Source organism: Ammospiza caudacuta, chromosome 31 (genome assembly GCF_027887145.1).
Source record: "Ammospiza caudacuta isolate bAmmCau1 chromosome 31, bAmmCau1.pri, whole genome shotgun sequence".
Taxonomy (NCBI): domain Eukaryota; kingdom Metazoa; phylum Chordata; class Aves; order Passeriformes; family Passerellidae; genus Ammospiza; species Ammospiza caudacuta.
In genome coordinates, this window is record NC_080623.1 from 1,790,170 (window position 1) to 1,812,338 (window position 22,169).

A 22,169-nucleotide genomic window follows, 5' to 3' on the forward strand; every position below is an offset into this window, starting at 1 on the left:
TCACACAAAGAGCAGGGTCTGGAGATGTGGCTAGACATGCTCCTCCATCATCCCTTCCAGGGAGGGAAAACCCTCTCTCACAATTTTAGGAAACTGGGATTTAGGAGAAATCACATCATCCTCTCCTTTTTCTCTGTGAGGTTCATAGAATCATGGAATATCCTGGCTGGGAAGGGACCCACAAGGATCATAAAATCCCAGTCCTGGCCCTGCACAGGACACCCCAAAAGTCCCACCAGATGCTTGATTGTTGTCCCAATGCTCCTGGACTTCTGCAGGGCTCCCAGTTCCCCTGGATCCCTGATGGGTCTCTATAACTTGGCTGGGAGGACCTTGCCATGGTGGCAACTCAGCCCAGCTGGATGGACATCTGGAATCACAGGAAAACAAACCAGCCCCGCAGCTCCTCCCTTCCCACAGCTCCCCATGGCAGAGCCAATAGCCCCTGAGCCAGCTCTGCATCACCCTTGGAGAAATCCCTGCGTCCAGCCCGGGGCAGCACAGGGCGTGGGCAGGTTCATGTGCCCATGAAAGGCTCACCAAGAAACAGGGGCTGGAATTTATCCCCCCATGTCCCACCCTGCTTCCAAGACCTCCCTGCTGACTCACAGCTTCTTCCCCTTGACCTCTGCAGGGCTGGAGGATGAGCTCAGCCCCCATGCCAGACTCTGTCCTCGTGCATGGGACGGGGATGAACCCAGTGTGGGATGAGCTCTGGCCTCTGCTGCTCTCCCACCATGGGGCATTCTGGCTCCCCTCGTGGTATATTGGATGTGATCAACAGGGAGCAGAGCACTAATTCTGTTTTAATAAATGCCACAGTTGGCTGGGGGGTGGTGAAAGCCAAGTGGGTCAGCCCTTGGTGAGAAAGCAAAACTTACCCTGCTGAAGATGTTTTTGGAAATGTTGTCTTCAGCTTTTCTGCTCCGTGAACACAACTCAGGCTCCATCTCATTTCTATGTAAATACCAAGCAGAAACACCCAAAACAAGAAGCTTCCAGTGCCCCAGCAGCTCATAATTTATGTTGATCATCTCCCTGCAAAGCAATACCTGAACACCAAACACCAGCCAGCTCCCCAGGGGGCAAAAGCAGTCTGGCAGCTCTTGCATTTCTGGGAAAAAACCTTTAATCATCCCTGTCCTCAACTCCAGCTATTGCAAAAGCCATGTTTGCTGCTGCCTGCTTGAAGATGTTCACGTAGATCAGGGTAGGTGGAGGTCAAATCCTGCACAGTGTAAATCTGGACGGACCCTTTTGTAAATTGATAGAGTCCAAAACTATAGATTCATGGAATGGTTGGGTTAGAAGGATCTTATAAAACATCTTCCACCCCCTGCCATGTCCAGGGACAACTTCCACTATCCCAGGTTGCTCCAAGCCCCATTCAGCCTGGCCTTGGACGCTTTGAGGGATGGGGCAACCACAGCTTCTCTGGGGAATCCACTGCAGGGTCTCCCCACCCTCACAGGGAGAAATTTCTTCCCTATATTTAGCTTTGACTTCCCCTCTTTCAGCTTGAGCCCAGCGCCTGGCAGAGTTGATGCAAACAGACATGAAAATGCCACATCTGCCTCTGGGTTTGGAGCGCCAGCCCTTGGCTCCTCCACACCACCAAGCAGCCCAGGAGGGAAAGGAGCATTTTTCACGTGGCCTTTGCATCTCTCACATACCCTGTGGATAACGAGCCGCGGGGAGAAGAGTGTGGGAGCCTGAAGTGACAATTCCTTCTTTCTTCTTGGCAGCCCCACCTTTAATCCCATTACATTCATTCAGCTCCAACATCTGATCTGAACCCGTTCTTCAGCTTCAGGACAAGCTGCCTTTACTGGGGTCAAGGAACCATGAAGACAAAATCTCATTTTCCCATCGCACCCTGGCTTTGAATTTTATGCAAATCACGGAGGCAATGGATGCTCATGAATTTCAAGTGACGTTCCAGGTTCAGACCCACATTTTCCAAAAAGAAACAAGCTGACCTGCACCATCTTGAAATAATTTCTCACTGCAAAGGGAAATTCTCTTTCAGTGCCCCGGCTCTCTATTTCAGCCTGCCCAGCAGCATTTCTCCAGGGATAATCAGATATTTGGTCTTCTGTATTCAGTAGCACCTGTTTAAGTGTTCTTCCAGAGATGCCAGTGGGATTTTAGCTCCTTAATGGTTTTATAGCTCTGGGGCACAGGGATGTGTTTTGAAAGGCAAGTAGAGTCCTGTCCTGAAAATATATTTAAGCTCCAGTCCTGCAGAATTCAGGTAAAGCCACCAGGGCAGCCTCATGCCAAAGAACAGCTGAGCTCTGACATGCAAGGGATAAAATACTCTCAACACTGCAGTTCCACAAAGTCTGAGATACCAGAAAATGTCACCACACCCTGTTGAATGTATCTTTTTTCCCAAGGACTCCGGGAAGTAAAATAAGGAGGATTTGTGGGAGTATTTTTCATGCTGGTTAAATCTGCTTCTGGCAGCATTTTTGATGGAATGTTCAAAGGTCCTTAAAAGAAATCAGAGCTAGAGAGAGCCAGAAACTCAGGACTGACTACATCCTAAAGTGGGAAAATGACATCATTCCACAGAGATGGGCAGAGAGATTTTCAGAAAATCTGCCTCTTTTTTTTTGAAATGGTTTTTAGTCAAGATGAAAATGCATCAATCACATCATCAGCTAGCTGGAGAAATCACAACACAGCCTCTGCATGGGATGGAGTTGTCCTCTGGAAATGCAAATGTCCAGAGGAATTGCCTAGAAAGCCCGCCATAGGCTAAATAATGAATATAAATGGGCCAAATTCGAGGTGGTATTTACATCTGGAAAGGAGAAAGAGGAAAACTTGATCAGGACCTCTTTGTCAATTCATCCCAAAGAGATGGTCCCTGCCCAGGGAGTAGGAACAGCAAACTGGATAAATTAGAGCCCCAAAAGGGGTGTCAGGTTTCATGAACATCAAGCCGCCTTCTGCCTTCAGGTGAAGAAACCCCATGAATTATTTTTGTTCAGATTTAACCATTTTGTTCTCACTGTCTTTCACTTGAGTTAGTCCAGAGGACTCTGCACTGATCTCTGTGTTGATGTGCTGCATCCTTTAAGCAGAATTGTGAATCAAAGACATTATTTCTGGCTTTATAACATTTTTTTTTTCACAGTAAGGAAATTATAGAATCATGGAATCCCAGAATGGTTTGGGTTGGAAGGAATCTCAAAGACCATCTCATTCCATCCCCCCACAGGCAGGGACACCTTGCATTAACCCAGGTTGCTCCAAGCCCTCACAACCTGGCCTTGGACACCTCCAGGGTTAAGCAAAATAATACAAAATGCAATAACCCTTCTCTGTGAGGAGATAGAAATCTGGGTGTTAGATAACTCTTCCAGCTGAGCAGATCCAGCCCCAGGAGGCGTGTTTGGGCGCAATCAGGGTTTAACAAGTCTCAGGGAGACAGCTGCCTCCTGGCACGTCAAAACCATGAAGGCACTAAATTGATCACTGGACTTCCATGCAGCCAAGCCCAGATCCCCGGGGGATAAAAGGGGCACCCTGACTCCCTCTCCTCAGAGAGCTGCAGAGTCTCTCTGGCTGTGTGGGGCCCTTCTGTGCCACCGCGATGAACCGGGCGCTCAGCATGAGGGCAGGAGGGGGAGGCCGATCCTACAGCGCTGCCTCGGCCATAATTCCAAGCAGCAACAGGGCTGGCTTTAGCTCTGTGTCTGTGGCACGGGGAGGAGGAGGAGGAGGAGGAGGCTTTGGGAAGCTCGTTGGAGGAGGTGGTGGCGGCAGTTTTGGCGGTGGTGGAGGTTTTGGCAGCAGGAGCCTCTACAACCTTGGTGGTAGCAAGAGGATTTCCATCGGGGTTGGAAGCAGCTTCCGAGCTGCTTTTGGAAGTGGAGCTGCTAGTGGCTCTGGCCTGGGAGGTGGGGGTGGCTTTGGCCTGGGGCTTGGTGGTGGAGGAGGTGGGTTTGGTGGTGGTGGGGCTGGTAGTGGCCTTGGGTTGGGGCTTGGTGGTGGAGGTGGTGGACTTGGCTTTGGTGGAGGTGCTGGTGGGCTTGGCTATGGTGGTGGTCATGGAGGTGGTGGAGGGTTTGGCTTTGGTGGGCTGGGGGGGCTGGGAGGATTCCCTGCAGGGCTGGGAGGTGGCAGGAACCCCCCAGGGTTTTCTGGGGGCCCACCTGGAGTGGGTACAATCCAAGAAGTGACTGTAAACCAGAGCCTCCTGGCACCGCTGAACCTGGAGATAGATCCAAACATCCAACAGGTGCGGAAAGATGAGAAGGAGCAGATCAAGACCCTCAACAACAAATTTGCTTCTTTCATTGACAAGGTGAGACTTGTTGGGTGCTGTGGATCTGTGGTAGAGGGGGAGTGACGATCTAGTAGGCACCAAAATAGGACTTTAGAAATCTACAGTCTTTCACACATTTTCTCGCTACATGTCTTGGTTAAGTCTCTCAAACAATAATGTCCTTCTGAACATTGACAGGGCAGAAAATAAGACAAGAAAATTGTAGTAAGGGGATTAGATCCAGGTTTTGTGCCTGAGAAACAACACAGATTAGTTGAAATGGCATAAGTCACTTTTGGGTCCAGGTCTAGTGGCTCAACACCACTCACTCTCTGGGCAATCACAGCAGATGTCTCACTCTTTGTTGTTTATTGCCTGCAAGATAAAATCCTTTTTGTATTGACTCAATTGACTCAACCACTCAAGTCCTTCCTCAGCTTTTAATTGGATAAATATGTTGTAAGTGTGAGCAAAAGGAAAGGCAATTAAGCAATTTTAGCATTAGTACTCAGACCTTGGCTTTAAGAAAGATATGTATCTTACAAAGAAAGAAACCCCAGAGGGTGTGAAAGAAGAACTTCACTGTCTGATGAAGAAAGACCTGAACCCAAATTTTCTTACCATTGCTTGTTGACTTTCTAAACCAAATTGCCTCTGAAGAGAACTGTCCACTAAGGGTGGATTTGCTCAGCTACAGGTTGGGCTAACATAGCCCTGGATAATCTAGAGGATATTCTCAGTTTGGAAACTCTTAGTTCGGGACTCCCTTGGCTCCTGCCATGCATCACTGCCAGTGTTGAATATTGGCTATCAGCTCACAGATATCTTCTGCCTAAGCCTCTTCTGCCTCCCAACGCTCAGGTTCGCTTCCTGGAGCAGCAGAACAAGGTGCTGGAGACCAAATGGACCCTTCTGCAGGAGCAGGGACAAAAAAACAATTCTGGCAAGAGCAACCTGGACCCGCTGTTCGAGGCCTACATCAACAACCTGCGGCGGCAGCTGGCCAACCTGCTCAATGAGCGGGGACGCATGGACGGGGAGCTGAAGAACATGCAGGACCTCGTGGAGGACTTCAAAAACAAGTGAGTGTGAAATGGGCTGTAAATTGTTTAGCTGAGCATTGAGCAGCAGGAGTTTTCACCCAGAGGGTAGCCAGGCACTGAACAGGCTCCCCAGGGGATGGTCAAAGTCCCATGGCTACCAGAGCTCCAGAAGGGTTTGGACAATGCTCTCAGGCATGGGGTGGGGTTGGTGAGGTGTCCTGTGCAGGGCCAGGAGTTGGACTCAAGGATCCTCATGGGTCCCTTCCAACTCAGCTGATTCTATGGTTCTATGATTCTGTAATTCCATGATTTTATGACTCATGTCAAAAATTTCAGTTTCTGAAAGTCAAACATCCAGACTGAAGTATTAATGGAAATTTCTCTAGGAAAGGGGAAAAAGTGTCTCCAGTTTGTGCTCTAACCCATAACATAAAACATCTCTAATCACCTCCAATACCCCCTATCTCTCCCTGCAGGACCCATTTTCCTCAACAGCACCAAAAAGGATCCATCGACCTTTTTCCCATCAAAAAATGGAGATTCAGCCAGGACACAGCACCTTGGGATGGCTCTTGCAAATAAAAATCCTCTAAACCAGCTTTACCTTCCTTGCTACATCTGCATAAAGTAAAAAATACCCTTTCAGCCTTCTGAGAAAGGGGAATCTCACACATTGGAGCTGGACAGTTCCCAGGAGGCTGATTTGGAGATGCCACCCTCAGTCCAGATCACTTTGCAGTCCTACCTGGACACCAGTTCTACTTCTCAAGGTCTGATCCAGCACCTCTTTCCCCTTATCTCTGTAGATATGAAGAGGAAATCAACCGGCGCACGGCAGCAGAGAACGAATTTGTGGTGCTCAAGAAGGTGGGTGAGACAGGAGGTGCTGCAGATGCTGAGCCAGCCCCAACCGTTGCACAAACTGGGAATATCCTGAGGGATGGGACATCTCATGGAGCTGCATCCTTATCCTTTAGAAGGGTTTTAATTCACCATTTGTTCATAGTATTGCGGGAAAGGAATGGAGTGGAAGGAAGCAAAAATGTAGGAAGGAAGCAAAATCTCCTCCCACTCTGGTCCCACAACACACAGAGGTGCAAAACAGACCATGTAGGGACAAAGGGGGTTGGTCATGCCTGGGAATACCAGGTACCAAGGCCAAAGAGCCAGGACTTCCCTCCTTATCCACTTCCAAATTACACACAGCACTTTTTTGGGGCAAGAGATGCCGTCTTGGTGCTCTTCCAGTGGGATGTGCCAAGCACAGCTTCTCTACCAGGCAGCAGGGAAAGGGGCAGCCTTGTGTCCAGGCTTGGCTGTTTCTTGACTGTGGGTAGGAATTTCTTCCTGGCTGAGAAGAGGATCCAGGTGCCACAGGTGTCCCCACAGCTGCTCTTTTCCAGGATGTGGATGCTGCTTACATGAACAAGGTGGAGCTGGAGGCCAAGGTGGACGCCCTGAGTGATGAACTGAACTTCCTTCGAGCCCTCTACGAGGCGGTACAGACAAATCCCCGATTCCTGCCATGCTGTTGTCCTTGGCTGCGGAATGCCACCACTCTGAGGGTTGGGAGAGGTAAGTGCAGCTCCCACGTGCTTCCCACAGGAGCTGGCCCAGCTCAGCGCCCAAGTGTCCGACACTGCTGTCATCCTGTCCATGGACAACAACCGGGACCTGGACCTGAGCAGCATCATTGCCGAAGTCAAAGCTCAGTACGAGGACATCGCCAACCGCAGCCGCGCTGAGGCTGAGGCTTGGTACCAAACCAAGGTGAGCTGACCCATCATTGCCACACGAAATCCCTGCTGCCCCTAAGACGGGCTGTTTGAGCCTTGTCTCCTCCAGCCAGACTCCTCAGATGGTTCAGGTTACATCTTCCTTCTCACCTCAGTTTGAGGAGCTGCAGGCCACGGCTGGGAAACACGGTGATGACCTGCGCAACACGAAGGGTGAAATCTCAGAGCTCAACCGGCTCATCCAGAGGATCCGCTCTGAGATAGAGAACACGAGGAACCAGGTAGGAATGGCAAAAGGAGCCAACAGAGCCCCATTCTGTTGTCCTTCAACACCACAACTCAGGTTTGCTGATCAGGGACTTTTCCAGGCTCGTTAAAGGTGTTTAATTCCTGCCTGAGAAGGGCTTCACTCTGTAAAATTTAACTATTGAGTTGTTCTTGCCAGCCTGGCATTTCAACTCCAGCCGTGTTAGCTCAGCTGGAACATTTTCCAAGAACATCACAGCCAGAATGGGTTTCTTCCTTGGGTGACTCTCACCCAAAGCCAAGAGCAGCTTTCCAAGGCCCCCCATCCCTTGCAGTGTGCCACCCTGCAGACGGCCATTGGAGACTCAGAGGAGCGTGGGGAGATGGCCCTCAAGGACGCCAAGGCAAAGATGATTGACCTGGAAGACGCCCTGCAGAAAGCCAAGGCTGACATGGCCCGGCAGCTCCGGGAGTACCAGGAGCTCATGAACGTCAAGCTGGCCCTGGACATTGAGATAGCGACCTACAGGAAGCTGCTGGAAGGCGAGGAGAGCAGGTGGGAGCAAAATCCTTGTGGGGATAATAGTGACTGTCACTTTTCCCATCAGAGATTGGTTTCTCTGCCTGTATCCATAATTTTGCTCTAATCTTCTCTAATCCCCCAACAGGCTCAGTGGGGAGGGACTGAACCCCATCAGCTACTGTAAGTATCACAGTTCTGGATCCCAAAGTCTGGCTTTGGGAGCAAGGCCTGGGAGAAACCGTGGGGAAAGGGAAATTTTGCCCCACATAAGACTTTTGGAGCCCTCCCCTGTCATTATGGGCTTGTGCAGGGGATGGAAGTTGGGTTCAAGTCTTGTGGGTCAAGGTCCTGATGGTGGTGCTTCCTGGAACTGGGTGACTTCCCAGAGAAGCTGTAGCTGCCCCTTCCCTGGAAGTGTACAAGGCCAGGTTGGAGGGGCGTGGGGGAGCAACCTGGGATAATGGAAGGAGTCCCTGCACATGGCAGGGGCAGGGATGGGATGACTTTTATGGCCCCTTCTGGCCCAGCCCATCCCATGATTCCATGGCTGCCAAGCAGATGTCCAACCCTCTGATTGCTTCTCCTTGCAGCGGTCATCAGCTCCACCTCCGGCATTTCTGGTGGAGCTGGAGGAGGATTTGGTGGACTGAGCCTGAGTGGAGGAGGCAGTGGAAGTGGTTTTGGCCTTGGAGGAGGTGGTGGAAGCAGCTTTGGTCTCGGAGGAGGTGTTGGAAATGGTTTTGGCCTTGGAGGAGGCGGCGGGAGCAGTTTCGGTCTTGGAGCTGGCGGTGGAGGAGGAGGAGGAGGAAGCTACAGTTTTGGAAGTGGAGGAGGACTCGGACTTGGGGCTGGAGGTGGTCTTGGAGGTGGATTTGGAGGAGGGAGTGGTCTGGGCACTGCTGGCAGCTACAGCCATGCCGGGGGTGGCAGCAGCGTCCTGAGCACCAGCGGAGGGAATTTCAGCTCTGGAAGTGCAAAAGGCACCAACCCAGGTGTGAAAATTGTCTCCAAAACCTCCTCCAGCAAAAAGAGCATAAAAAGCCAGAGCCTGAAGAATGCCACAGAGCCTGAGTAAAGCCAAGCCCAGACCCTCCTCTGTTCCTCCTGACCACCGTTCTCCCCCACCTCCACCCTTCCAGCTGCCCCTGCCCTGCTCCTGCTCTGTAGCTCTCACGCATTTGGATCTTGGGTCAAGAAAAGCAGTGGAACACACAGAAATCAGAGCTCTCCAAGTCCCTGGAACAGGAGTTAAAGGAAAACATGGGCCTAAGTGATTGTTCTGAATGGGGAATTGGTTTAATAAGGCCAAAAAACTTGTGATTGTGGCCACCCACAGCCATCAGCTGAAACAGACCAAACAGCAGGGAAAGTTTTAGCTCAGTTCTGGCTTCTTCCTCCCAGAAGCCCAGGGATGGGCTGGGAATGTGTGTTTAGCTCACCCTGCTTTGCCTTCACTGCTGGAATGAGCCCAACTCACTCCTTCACAAGACAAGCTCGTCTGCATCCAGAGGTCTGGGTTATTTTTCTGCTGTCTAGAAATACCCCTGGAGGCTACTCAAAGATCCCAGGCAGTGGCTTGTAATGTCCCTCTTAAAATTTTCTTCAATCTGAGTCACTCTGGTGAGATGGAAAATCCCTCTTTCCTCCATTCACAGGCAAGTTTTGAAAGATATGATTCTTCCAGATATTGTGAAGTTTTGCTGCTGAGTCAGCTCAGGCATTTGAGCCTGACCAGGGATTTGGAGCACTAATGTTGGAGTAGCAACCTGAGATCCCTCCACCCACAAATGAGAATTCAGTGTGCCACAACCTTATGAAAAAGCTTTTCCCAAATCACTCTCCCCTTCCTGCCCTTTCTCTTCTTAAATGAGTTTGCCCACAGTGGCCCTTACATGTAACTTCGGGGGTGGTTTTTGTCAGACGATTGACCAGTGATTGATCCAGAACCTATGAAAAAGGGCTTGTTTTCTAAATTATAGGATTTAAAAATTCTAAATAATGTCTGACACAATGAGTTCTTCTAAAGCAAGAGCAGTGCTTGCTGTTAAATGGGGTTTCTGTCCTGTCCCATGCAAGGTGTTGCTGGAATGTCGTCAAAAATTCCCAAATCCTCCAGCATCCAAGTCTTGTTGTCTTTCCCCGTGGCCTTGGTCACAGCAGGTGGGGAAAGTCTGAGACTGTAAAAATCACGCAGGAAAAGCTGCCTGAAGGGCCACGTTCACAGCTCCTGGGGGAATTCCAGCATCTCTTCTCTGTGTGGGCTCCTCTGCCTCAAGAAAGACCTTTGGGAAACTGGGAAGTGCAGCTGGTTCCAGCCCAGTGTGTGGGAAACAAGGATCCCAAAGGAACTCCAGCATCCCAAATCTATTTTCCCCTTTTCTGGTGGAATTTACTCCTCTAGCCTTCCACTGTGTCTTTTTATTTTTGGAAAGCACCATTAAAAAAGAAAATTGCAGCTTTTTATACTTCCATAGTAGTGATGCGACTCCGTGTTTCCCTTCCTCTCTCTGTTTGGAATGTGTCCAATAAAACCAGATTGTAATTTATTTGTTCTTTTTATTTATCTTTTCATTCTAAACCAGAACCAGCAATAGAAAGTATTTCCAACCTTCATCAGAATGAGCTGAAGGCATATTTTCTTACTTCCAGGGAAAAGCTTTGAAATTCTGATTAAATTATAATGAAAATCTTGAAATCGGTTGTCCCAAAATAAATTCAAGAATTGGAGAAAACTGGGGGAGAAAGAGGAGGAAAAGAAAGAGGGTGGAGTTTTATCCATAAGTGACAAGATAATTAATCACCATTCATTTATTAACTTCCTTGGGTTAATCCAAAATATTTTCTTCCATGGAAGGGAGGGTTTGGGGCATCCAGGCAAAACCTCAGGATTCAATTTTTCCTTTCTTAAAAAGCCAGGGCAAGCCCAAGTGTCTGCAGGGCTCTTGGGGAGGCCTTATCTGGAAGATCTGGGTTGGGGATGGGTGCTGGAGCACAACACCACCACTGATGCAGATATTTCAGTCAGTCATTGCAAAAGGAGAGTAAAACAAAGTGGAGAAAAAACCCTCAGCCAAACATTATTGCAAAGGCCTTATTGAATTACAAAGGTTCAGATGCTTTGCTCTGCCCTGACCTTGCAACATCCTGGCCCTGCATAACTCCGGGCAGAACTTGGGAAGGAGCAGGAGCAGGGGAAGGAGCAGGAGCAGACATGCCAGCATGTCCTGGCAAGTTCAAAGGAGATGCTTCAGCAAAACCTTGCTCAAACCCAGGTGCACCAAAACGCAGCAACATCTCATCCCCTTTGCCCAGGAAATCAAAGGAGCCTCAGTGAAAGATTAAATCCAGGGACACAAAACCAGACTCAGAGTCCCAGAAGCCCAGAATAGTTGGGGTTGGAAGGGCCCTCTGGAGCTCACACAGTCCAAACCCCTGCCAAGGCACAGATACCTGGAGCAGGTGACACTGGAGGGCGTCCAGGTGGGCTTGGAATGTCTCCAGAGAGGGACAATCCATGCCCTCCCAGGGCAGCCCTTCCAGGACTCTGCCACCTCCATGGAAATAAGTTCTTCTTCACGTTGGGGTGGAATTTCTTGTGTTCTGGTTTATGGCCATGATTCCTCGCTGCCCAGGGAGGTGGTAGAATTGCCATTCCCAAAGGTGTCCAGGGGATGACTGGATGTGGCACGCAGTGCTCTGGGCTGGTGATGAGGTGGGGATTGGGCACAGATGGGATTTGATGACCCTAGAGGTCTTTTCCCACCTCGGGGATTCTGGGATCCTTGTCCTGTCGCTGGGCACCACTGAACAGTCTGACACCATCCTCTTTCCACCCCTTGGAGATGTTCACATGGATTGATGAGAAACCGTCTCAAATGAGATATTTTAATGGATATTTGGGTATTCTTATGATTGTTGGGATCCCCTCTCAGCCTCCTCTTCTCCAGACTGACCACGCCCAGCTCCTGCCATTTTGCCTCATCAAAGAGATGCTCCAGACCTCTCATCACCTTTGTGGCTTCCACTGGACCCTCTCCAGGAGTTCCTTGTCCTTCTGGAGCTGCAGAGTCCAGAGCAGAACACAGAGCTCCAGACATGGCCCCACCAGGGCCAAGCAGAGGGGCAGGATCCCCTCCCTGACCCACTGGCCATGCCTTTCCTGAGGCATCCCAGGATTTCATTGGGAATTCCATTCCTTCTGATCATGAGCACAGCTGGCTCATGTCATCCTTGCCTGTCATCCACCAAGACTCCTCAGTCTCTGCTGTCCAGAGGATGTTGCAGACAGGCCAAAAAACCAGTGAAGGTTAAAAATAAACTCTGAGTCACCTTGATTTCTGACCTTGCCAAATTGCCCAGGTTGGGTGCGAGGATTTAACACAGCTCTTGACAACCCAACCTTAACCAAGGAGAGTTTTTAACATCTTTTTTCTAGTTCCTTCTGAAAAAAAGAGCAAATCAGAGCTCAGAGGCAGACAGGAGCCCTGTTCCTCCTCCCCTTTCTCTGCAGTGCCCTCACCCCCCAGACAACCCCCCATGACATGTCCTGCCTCTCCACAGGGAACTGTCCCACCCAAGAGGACAGCACAGCCCCCCTGCAGCCCTGAGCACCTTCAGTGGGACACCGCTGCATGTGAGTGACACCAACTGAAAAAGGAAAGTGTGAGGGACCGAGAGGTTCCATAAGAATTTTCCTTGTTTTGGTGCCTAAGCCATCCTTTGCTTTGCTCTTCCAAATCCTTTGTAATAGTCAACTTAATTGCCATTGTCTGCAGCAACAGGCTTTCCTAGAAGAGCTAGGGAAGTAATGATTCCCTTCCACATGAATCCTTTCTCTCTGCTTTAATTAAAACCTGTGCTCCTGTTCCCAGGTGTGACTTTGCATAAGCAATTTGGGAGTCAAAGGCAAGTTCCGTGCCTGGCCCCCATCCGCAGGCTCCTGGCACAGTTGTGCCAGTTCACGTGGGCAGGCATAGGAAAGCAAATCTCCATGGATCTGCCATGCTTGGAGCAGAGTTTATCTATTTTCAGTAACACTGCGTTATTTTCAGCACCCAGAGGTCTCATGGCTGAGGTTGTTGCCGCTGTGAAATCGGGAGCCGCTGGGTTTTGGTGGAGTGAGGGGTGAAGTTTTCCCAGCAAAACGCTGCGTTTCCAGCAGGATATTCCCACATCTCCACTCCCGGGGTGAGAGCACCCCCTTGCTACAGCCCAGCTGCCTCCCAGTCGCGGGAGGGATTTTGGATCAGCCCATTGGGGCTCGGCTCCCATCGCGTCCGCGGTGACTCACTATCGGAATCAGGAGCGCTCCAAGGAGATGGGAGTTGGTAGCGCTGCTGCTTTCTGATTGCGAGGAGACAAAACCCAACCCAACCAAACCAAACCAAACCAAACCAAACCAAACCAAACTCCTCCTGCTCAGGCTCTTTCAAGTTCCCAGACAGAAAAAAAGCAGTGGTTGGAAACACATCAACACAAACAAGCTCTGAGACGCAGCCGATCCGCTTAAACTCCTCCTTTTGGATTGAGCTCCTGCACTTTTTGCTCACGTAGATGAATTTGGGAATTTTTTTGGTTGAGCTGCTCAGGATCTCATCTCTCTGTCTTTCACTATTACTTCACCTGGCCAAGGTGGGCAGCCTTGGCCAGTGGGCAGAATCCAGTACACGAAAGTATTTGGGGATGTATTTTGAGTGGGAATGAGGGGATTTCCTCTCCTGTATCTCATGTCCAGCTCTCCATGGGCACAAGAGAAGGATCCCTGGCTCTCAAGCCTTTACACAACCCAGACTCATTTGCGGGGGTTGAAACTCCTGCACAAGGATTCACCCAGTAGCAACATCAAGAGGCAAAAGCTATTTTAGAAAGCTTTTCCAAGTGTGTGATCTCAGTGGAGTGAAGGAGGGGCTGGGGAGGAAAGTGGGTGAATTCCCCTCCACAGAACATCTTTTAGAGCCAGCAATGATGTGGAGACTGTTGGATAAATATAAGCAGGGGAGCGGAGGGAGGCAGAAAAAGTGATAAAAATATCACTTCAGACGGAACTTTTGAATCCTGAGCCTGAGAAGGAGGTACTATAGAACCACAATAATTTTGAGCAGATTTTTAGTAGTATTTTATAAGTCTATATTAAGGAAAGGACTATTTAATCTATTTTGACACGATTTTGGAAAAAGCATTTACTAGCTGTCTTTCAAAATTGTGTTAACTAATTCCTCAGTTCTCCCCTGGAGTGAGGGGAGATGATTTTTGGAAAGATCCCAGGAAATACTGCCATGACACAACTTCCATTCAGCTCCTCTCCTCAAGCCCATGACCATTTAGATCCAGAAAAAAAAAAAAAATCAAACTTGAATGTTAAAAAACCACAAGGTCAGCAGTGATCATTAAAACCACCTTCAGACCCAACTTTCCCAAGCCGACAACAGGACACGCATGGCCAGTTGCAGAGCTGGAAATCTTGGAAAAGCCCCTATTTTTCTTGCCTATGCAACGTGCTAAACCTGAAAATGCGACTTGCAAAATCTTGGCTTTGCTCAAGCGAGCGAGTCCATGTCTCGCCTGAGGGAAAGCGGCTCCCAGGGTCTCGGGAATCATGTTGCATCCTGCCCTGAGCGCAGACCTCGTCCCATTCAATGCTAATTCCATGACTCAGAGCGGCGGCTTTGGTGGAGGGGGGAGCTCCCTCTCGCCGTTACTTTCCTGCCTGCAAACAATGCATTTTTCAGCGCCTCGCCGTAGCCGAGGTGTGTTTGACAAGGCAAGTTGCTGCAAGGCACGTCAAGTTCTGAATTCCCGTGCCAAGTTTTCCAAGCAGATAAAAGAGGAGGCTCCCAAGCTCTCCCATTACAGGGGTTTCTGTCTCCATTGCCCTCTGCTCTTTTCCTGCTGCGCAGCCTTTTTTTGTTTTCCTCTCTCCTACTCTTTGTCTTCCCAACTGAACCAGCCATGAGCCGTATTTCTTTCAGATCATCTACTGGAGGGGGCATGAGGGGCTTTAGCTCAGGCTCTGCTATCGTAGGAGGTGGTGGGACCAGAAGCAGTTTTAGCTCTGTCTCTGTCTCCAGAGTTGGAGGAGGAAGAGCTGGAGGTGGAGGAGGCTTTGGAGCTGGCGGTGGCTTCGGCAGCAGAAGTCTCTATAACTTGGGTGGAAACAAAAGAATTTCCTACAGCTCGGTCGGTGGAGGTCTACGGAGCGGAGCCGGGGGCGGATACGGCTTCGGTCTTGGCTATGGTGGCGGAGCAGGCGCTGGCTTTGGCTTAGGAGGAGCCGGTGGTGGTGGTAGCTATGGGCTGGGAAGTGGATTTGGGCTGGGAGGGCCCGGATTTGGTGGCCGAGGTGGCCCCGGGTTCCCCGTTTGCCCACCTGGTGGCATCCATGAAGTGACTGTCAACCAGAGCCTCCTGGCACCCCTCAAGCTGGATATCGATCCGGAAATCCAGAAAGTGCGAACACATGAGAGGGAGCAGATCAAGACCCTCAACAACAAATTTGCCTCCTTCATTGACAAGGTGAGAGTTTGGTCTGAACCATCAAGCCACGCATGCTATCAGTTGCCTCGGGAAAAAACCTTCAGGAAGAAACTTCATTTGGATTTAGGGACTTGCCTGAACTGATCCCAGCCGACAAACAGCACGGGCTTGGCTGAAAACTAAGAACTGTTTTATGTTTCCTCTTAGCAAGGATGAGTTTTTCAGCGCCTTTATATTATTGACAAAGTAATTGTTTCTCTTCCCTGTAAAAACAATCCTGGGGTGGATGACTCTTCTCCTTTACAATGGGATACAACCAGTTTAAACCAGTAAGGTGGGCTGAACATCTACTGGGGGGAGAAACATTAAACTTGCAAGTATAGGTGTTTGGCCTGATTAAAACTCCTGAAAAAAATCTTGCTAAACATCTCCAGAAGCTTCTAATACTTTTAAGAATCCAATGCCCTAAACTCCTAATAATTCCCTTCCGATTGTCCCAACATCTCTGGACCTTTTCTGTTGGTGATCCCACCTTTTCCTGGCAGTTGTGAGGTTTTTCCACACGTGTCCCTGGTTTTGTTTCTCCCCAGGTGCGCTTTTTGGAGCAGCAGAACAAGGTGCTGGAGACTAAGTGGACCCTCCTCCAAGAGCAGGGTCACACTGTCACCAGGAAGTCCCTGGAGCCCATTTTCGAAGCCTACATCAACAACCTCCGGCGGCAGCTCGACAGCCTGGTGGGAGAGAGGGGCCGGCTGGACTCCGAGCTCCGCAGCATGCAGGACATGGTGGAAGACTTCAAGAACAAGTAAGGGATTCTGCTCAGCAGAGCGAGTCGTCCCAGCCAGGAAAATCTGGGCCGTTTGCCCATTCCCGCTGGTGTTTGATCCGGCTTCCTCTTCCCAGCATAAAACAGGTTCCCAGAATTATCCCGCGTTACTTTACATTTATCACAGGCAAGGTCAGTGTTTAGCGCAGAATTCCTGGGGAACTGTGCTCCAGTATAACAGAGGTCATAGTCTGATCCCTGGAGTCTCCTGACATAATATACCAGGAGACAGAAAAATTAGTAAATTGTGAGGATAATAGACAGGCAAAACCAGAATGAAATGTAGCCAATAAACTTCCAGCTCCAAAATCCCCCATTTCCCCTTCTGTGAAGGAAATTCCAGCCTTTCTAGAGGTTCCAGGTGACCTGGGAGTGCTCAGGCTCACTCAGCTCCCATCACCTGGAAGATGATCAGCCCTTTGCCAAAAATTTCCCTAGGGAGAGCATTAACCCCGTGCTGGGATCCAGTGCAGGGGGATGGATCATTCTCAGGACACAGCAGTCAGCACCTGCTGCCTGGAAGGGATTTTTTGGGGGGGATTTTTAGGTGAGGCCATTGACTTTTATTTGGCTGAGAACAATATGTCCCTTCTTCAACCAGTCCTGGCTGCAAATTTGAGAATCGCCCTGCAGGGCTGGAATATGTTAATATTAGGTAGTTAAGCATGGGAAGAGACAGATTTTTTTGGGAGGGGAGCTGGGAAGACAACACTTAGATCCAACAGGAGGGACTGGCAGAGCTGCTGGTGTGGTTTTGGGTGCTTTTGAGGTCTTGAAATGTGTTCTAGGATTTTTGGAAATACTGGTTAGGCCCCAAATGATCAATTCTACAGTCTGGATTTTAGAGCTACCTCTTGAAAAGAGAACACAGTTTAAGTCTAGAGTTTGTTCCCAGTCCACTGGCTTGTTCCCACCTTTTCCCTTGTCCACTAACAGATCTGGCTGCAGGGAAAACTCTGCCAATATTGGTGAGAGGACTGGCACAAATCTGCCTTTGAAAGCCAGGTTTTGCCTCAATAGTCTGCATGTTTTGTCTACTTTCTAGCCAAGCCCTGCCCTGATTATCTGATGAGAGAATGTTGCTCAGAGCCATAGAAAGTTCCACAGAACCACTGTCAGAGCTGTAATGATCCCCTCTTGCACAACCATGGAGTTTTTTGTTTTAATTAAATGCTGCAGTGGGTTCTTCAGAGCCATTAGCATTATTATAATATCAAATACCAAATGATTGCTTTATTATACATTTGTAGGCATTGCAGTGCAGCTTTGTTGAAAGTCTTTTGCATAACTTTGCTTGGAGCGAAGGTCACCAGGAATGGCTGCTCCTGCTTCTTGCCAAAACGGGCTCTGAATCTGCACATTTGTGTATGAGCTTGACTTTATGGGCAGTGATTAAAATATATTAATTTAACTGGGACTACTCACACCATGGAGTCCCACAGTTCAAAGACAGTAATATTTGCTCTGCGTCTGCTCTGGGTAAACATGTGGGAGTAGGGAATATACCCATGAGCCACAACAGATGATTTGGGAATGAGATGCTCCCATCTCTTCATTCCATCCAACCCACCTCGCTCTTTTATCCCGGCAGATATGAAGATGAGATCAACCGGCGCACAGGTGCTGAGAACGAGTTCGTGGTCCTCAAGAAGGTGACTGAGTTAGGAATTATGGGCCAGAAAAGGGAATTAACTCAACTTGCAGAGTTCAAGCAAGACTTGGTGGGAGTTGGGGTCCTGCACCCTCATGGCTGGGTCAAGCTGGGAGATCAGCACATCCTGGGTTGGGTTCTCCTGAGGCCAGGAATGGGCACAACCTTCTCTGTGCCAACAGAGCTGCCCTGTTTTCTGGTCTCTTGTGGCTCAGCTCAACTCAGTCTCTGGTCACATCCTTGTGAGTCAGAGCTTTGCCTTCTGCCCAAGAGCCTTGTTCTGGCTTACAGTCAATGTCCAACATTACATTTAAAAAATACCTTGATCACAGGGACATAAAAATGAGCCGAAGGAACTGCTGGCAGTGGCACAGGTTGCCCAGGGAAGCTGTGGCTGCCCCATGCTTGAAAGAGTCCAAGGCAGTATGGGCTGTGGAAGGTGTCTCTGCCCATGGCAGGGGTGGGAATTGGATGAGCTTTCAGGTCCCTTCCAACCCAAATCATTCCATGATCCCACAATTCTGTGAATAATAGACCTTGAAGCAGACAGAGTCCCATTGGTGTCCTGAAGCCCCTGTGTGTTCTGGTTTCATCAGAAACCATTGGTATCTTCTCTTTAGGATGTGGATGGTGCCTACATGAACAAGGTTGAGCTCCAGGGCAAGGCTGATGCGCTGGCAGAGGAAATCAACTTCCTGAGAGCTCTGTATGAGGCGGTGAGTGGCTCCTGGAGAGCATCCCCCAGCTCCTGCCCCGTGGGTCGCAGACCCAGGGCTGTACGGGACCCAGCCTTTTGGAAATGATAATGCAGAAATAAGTTACAAAATGGAGACAGAGCAAGGGAAATGCAAGAAAATATCTTAGCAGGGAGGACTCCCAAATCACCTCATCCCTGTGGTTTCCACTGCGGACACCAGACCATTAAATTAATATTTTGCATCTCCTGCAGGAGCTGTCCCAGATGCAGCAGCAAGTGTCCGACACCTCCGTGGTTCTCTCCATGGACAACAACCGGAACCTAGACCTCAACAGCATCATCGCCGAGGTCAAGGCGCAGTACGAGGACATTGCCAACCGCAGCCGCGCCGAGGCCGAGGCTTGGTACCAGAACAAGGTGGGTCACCGGGCTGACAGACTGATTTCTGTGGTCAGAAATGATCAGAAATTATTTCCCATCAGCTGAGGGGAGACAGGGATGAGATGTTCAAAAGTTTTGACTTTGGGCTCACAGAGTCACTGGCAGAACTGGCCTTAAACACTTCCCCTTCCAGGTTCTTGTAGGTGACAACACCTAGGTCCCCTGTGCCGTGAGGCACTGCCTTCTGAGCAGATATTGAGAGTTAAGGGCAAGTGACATTATTCCATGAGCAGATTTCAGAGGAATCTTGTCCCCTTAAGCCTCATCCAGACTTGCACTTTGTCCCCTGAAGTCCCCTCACCCTTCCTTGATCTCCGAGTGCTCACCAGTGGTCTCCTCCTTTCCCCGCACCAGTACGAGGAACTCCAGGTCTCTGCTGGGAGACATGGGGATGACCTGAGGAACACCAAGATTGAGATTTCAGAGATCAACCGGATGGTCCAGAGGCTGCGGAACGAGATCGACAGTGTGAAGAAACAGGTGGGAGAGGGATGGTCCTGCAGAGCAGGAGGAGGTGGGTGGGAGGTGATGGTGGCCAGGCTCAGCAGGAAGAGCCAGGTCCCATCAGGAGCCCTCAGTGCCATCCTGGGAGCCACCAGCCACTGCCCACAACCCCCCAGCAACAGAGAGAGTGGTTTGGGGAGCCCAAATGAAACAACTGCCTGTTCTCCTCACTCCCAGTGTGCCAATCTCCAAGCAGCCATTGCTGAGGCTGAGGAGCGCGGGGAGATGGCCCTCAAGGACGCCAAGGCCAAGCTGACCGAGCTGGAGGATGCCCTGCAGAAAGCCAAGGCTGACCTGGCCCGGCAGCTCCGGGAGTACCAGGAGCTCATGAACGTCAAGCTGGCCCTGGACATCGAGATTGCGACCTACAGGAAGCTGCTGGAGGGCGAGGAGAGCAGGTGAGGACACGTGGACCTGCTGTGGGCTGACCAGGGACCATCTCCTTGGCGTCAAACAGCTCTTCCCAAGGGGCTGGAGCATCAGGGCAGACAGACAGGTGGTTGAAATTGTGAACTTTGTAGGCAGAGTTTTGTTTCTCCAGCTATTGGTGCCTGATAACGATAAAAATGAGCACTGTCACCTTTCACCTGTGACACAGACATACCCCACCCCACTGAAGGACATGCACTCCTAATTAGATGGTCCCATGGACGAGGTTTTGTCATTATTGCTTACTTTTCCCTTTCCCAACAGGCTGGCTGGAGAAGGAGTCGGAGCTGTCAGTGTCTGTGAGTATCACCTCCCTTCCACCTCTTCCTATCCCCCTCCTTCCACCTCCTCGTATCTGTGTCCCTTCCACCTCTTCCCACCCAGCCCTCCGCACGGCGGTGACACCGCAGATCTCCCCACCTCGGGGACCCAGCTGTGCCCTCACACGGCTGTTCCTGCCTCCTTCCAGCCGTGGTCAGCAGCTCCAGCGGGATGGGCTACGGCGGCGGCAGCTGCCTGGGCATGGGCGGGGGGCTCGGCATGGGCGGCGGCGGCGGCGGCAGCTACACCATGAGCAGCAGCGGCTTCGGGGGCGGCAGCGGCGGCTTCGGCGGCAGCGGCGGCTTCGGCGGGGGGCTCAGCTACGGCGGGGGCAGCTCCTTCAGCTCCGGGAGCAGCCGGGGCGTCAGCTCCAGCACGGGAGGCAGCGTCAGGATCGTTTCCAAGACCACCACCAGCAAGAAGACCATCAGATAAGGCTGGCAAGCAAACACGGCCGTCAGCGATTCCGGCCTCCTGCCCTGCAGGTCATGGTGTAAATAGCTGCGCTAGAGCCTCTCCTTCCTCCGTCCTTCACCTCTGGGGCAGCGGGGGGACCAGGAGCCCTCTGTGAGAATCTGGAGCGCCTTTGGCTGAAGCTCAGGTTGTAACAGGTCACTGGCTGGCACGGACCCCGTGGTGCCCCTCTGTCAGCAAGCCCTTGGTCTCTGCTCAAAGTCAGGCGTTCAAAGGGAAATGGAAGAGCTATGGAACAGGGACAACCATTTCGTTCATCCCGTTCCAAGGGTGAATCACAGCCTTGTGGAACCACAGTCCCAGGTCCTCAGCAGTGAAAACATCTCCAAAAGGCTCTAAAAGCCTCTGCCCCCTAAAACATGTTACAACCTCCAAAGGCTTTGTCTGCAATTCAAGGTTTCTTCCAGCCCCTTCTGTTTTCTCCGGCACTTGTGGGAAAGGTTTTTGCTTTGTGTGTATAAGATTTCTAACTACTCGTCCTTGTGGCTGCAGCCTCCTCACTTCCCTGCCTAACCTACTGTAAGGTCAAATAAAAGAGCATTTGTCATTTTTAAACTCGGCTGGGTTTTGGCTTTTCTTCCCTCCTCCTGCTGTGGGTGTTGGTCTGTGCCCTGTCCCTGCTGCACTGGGGACACCCTGAGGGCAGCTCCTGAGACAGGATTGGCTCCTTGAGGAAACAAAACTCAGTTTTAGGACTTGCCCGTCGGGGCAAATAGAAAGGAGGGTGAGATGAGCAACCTGGTCTATGGAAGGGGCCCCTGCCCATGGCATGTGGGTGGAACTGGATGGGTTTTAAGGTCCAACCCAAGCTATTCCATGATTCTATTGATGGAGAACTGAGGCACAGGAAGGAAAAGCTGCCTCAGAACAGAGCCAAAAGCTGGATGAAGCCCCCTGCAGTGGTTACCTGCAAAGTTGCTCTTTCTGCCTGTCACTGCAGGAGGAAGGAAGTGCAGGGAATTGGGGAAAAGGAAGGTGATTCCCAGGGGTTTATTTGGGATTCATGGGCTGGTTCATGCAGGGCATGGCTCAGCCATTAGTTTGTACAAGCGGGAATAAATTGTACATCAGAGGAGCCCACCTCTGGCGTCAGCACTATGGCAAGGATGCAGCGAGACTGGCACACAGCAGGAAGGGCTTGGAGCAGGTGGCCATTGCCCTGGTTGGGAAGAGCAGCTGCAGGGGCAGGCACAGGGCAAGGTACCCAAAATCTGCGCGCACACACACACACACACACACACACACTGTTTGCACACTGAGGTTTCTCTGGGATGTGCAAATATCCCATGAAATATCCTGGCTGCTCCTCTGCAAGGGCAGTTTCAGGGCCTCAGGTTCATTTGGAGTGAACCCAAGGTCTGCCAAGGTGCCCACAGCACTTCAGTCTCCCAGTTCCCACCCAGCTGCCCAGGAGGTTTCCATGACCTGCCTGGTTGGGGGGTTTCAGCTGAGATCTCATACCAGCCCCAGGCTCCCTCCTGTGGCTTCACAGGCATATCCTGATCCCGCTCCCTGCCAGTGCCAGG

At 50.7% G+C, this 22,169-nt stretch overlaps 2 protein-coding genes across 2 annotated transcripts; both read left to right on the plus strand.

The window, feature by feature from the left end:
- The first annotated feature begins 3,496 nt into the window (after window positions 1-3,496).
- Window positions 3,497-8,902, plus strand: LOC131569924 (keratin, type II cytoskeletal 5-like). The gene is given in 9 exon segments (XM_058822247.1): window positions 3,497-4,318; window positions 5,141-5,361; window positions 6,129-6,189; window positions 6,726-6,821; window positions 6,928-7,092; window positions 7,214-7,339; window positions 7,640-7,860; window positions 7,973-8,007; window positions 8,418-8,902. Coding segments are annotated over 9 exon segments (2,232 nt in total).
- A 5,788-nt stretch (window positions 8,903-14,690) lies between these two features.
- On the plus strand, window positions 14,691-21,198 carry LOC131569927 (keratin, type II cytoskeletal 6A-like). The gene is made up of 9 exons (XM_058822250.1): window positions 14,691-15,339; window positions 15,891-16,105; window positions 17,718-17,778; window positions 18,398-18,493; window positions 18,727-18,891; window positions 19,270-19,395; window positions 19,597-19,817; window positions 20,113-20,147; window positions 20,318-21,198. Exons 1-9 carry the CDS (start codon window positions 14,776-14,778, stop codon window positions 20,602-20,604), a joined length of 1,770 nt encoding a protein of 589 aa, XP_058678233.1. The 5' UTR covers window positions 14,691-14,775; the 3' UTR covers window positions 20,605-21,198.
- The last annotated feature ends 971 nt before the right edge of the window (window positions 21,199-22,169 follow it).

Bases quoted from the DNA above. Each gene is read 5' to 3' on its own strand.
- LOC131569927 (XM_058822250.1), top strand. From the start codon at position 14,776: ATGAGCCGTATTTCTTTCAGATCATCTACTGGAGGGGGCATGAGGGGC. The intron at 15,340-15,890 runs GTGAGAGTTTGG...GTTTCTCCCCAG, and splicing joins TTGCCTCCTTCATTGACAAG to GTGCGCTTTTTGGAGCAGCA. The intron at 20,148-20,317 runs GTGAGTATCACC...GCCTCCTTCCAG, and splicing joins AGTCGGAGCTGTCAGTGTCT to CCGTGGTCAGCAGCTCCAGC.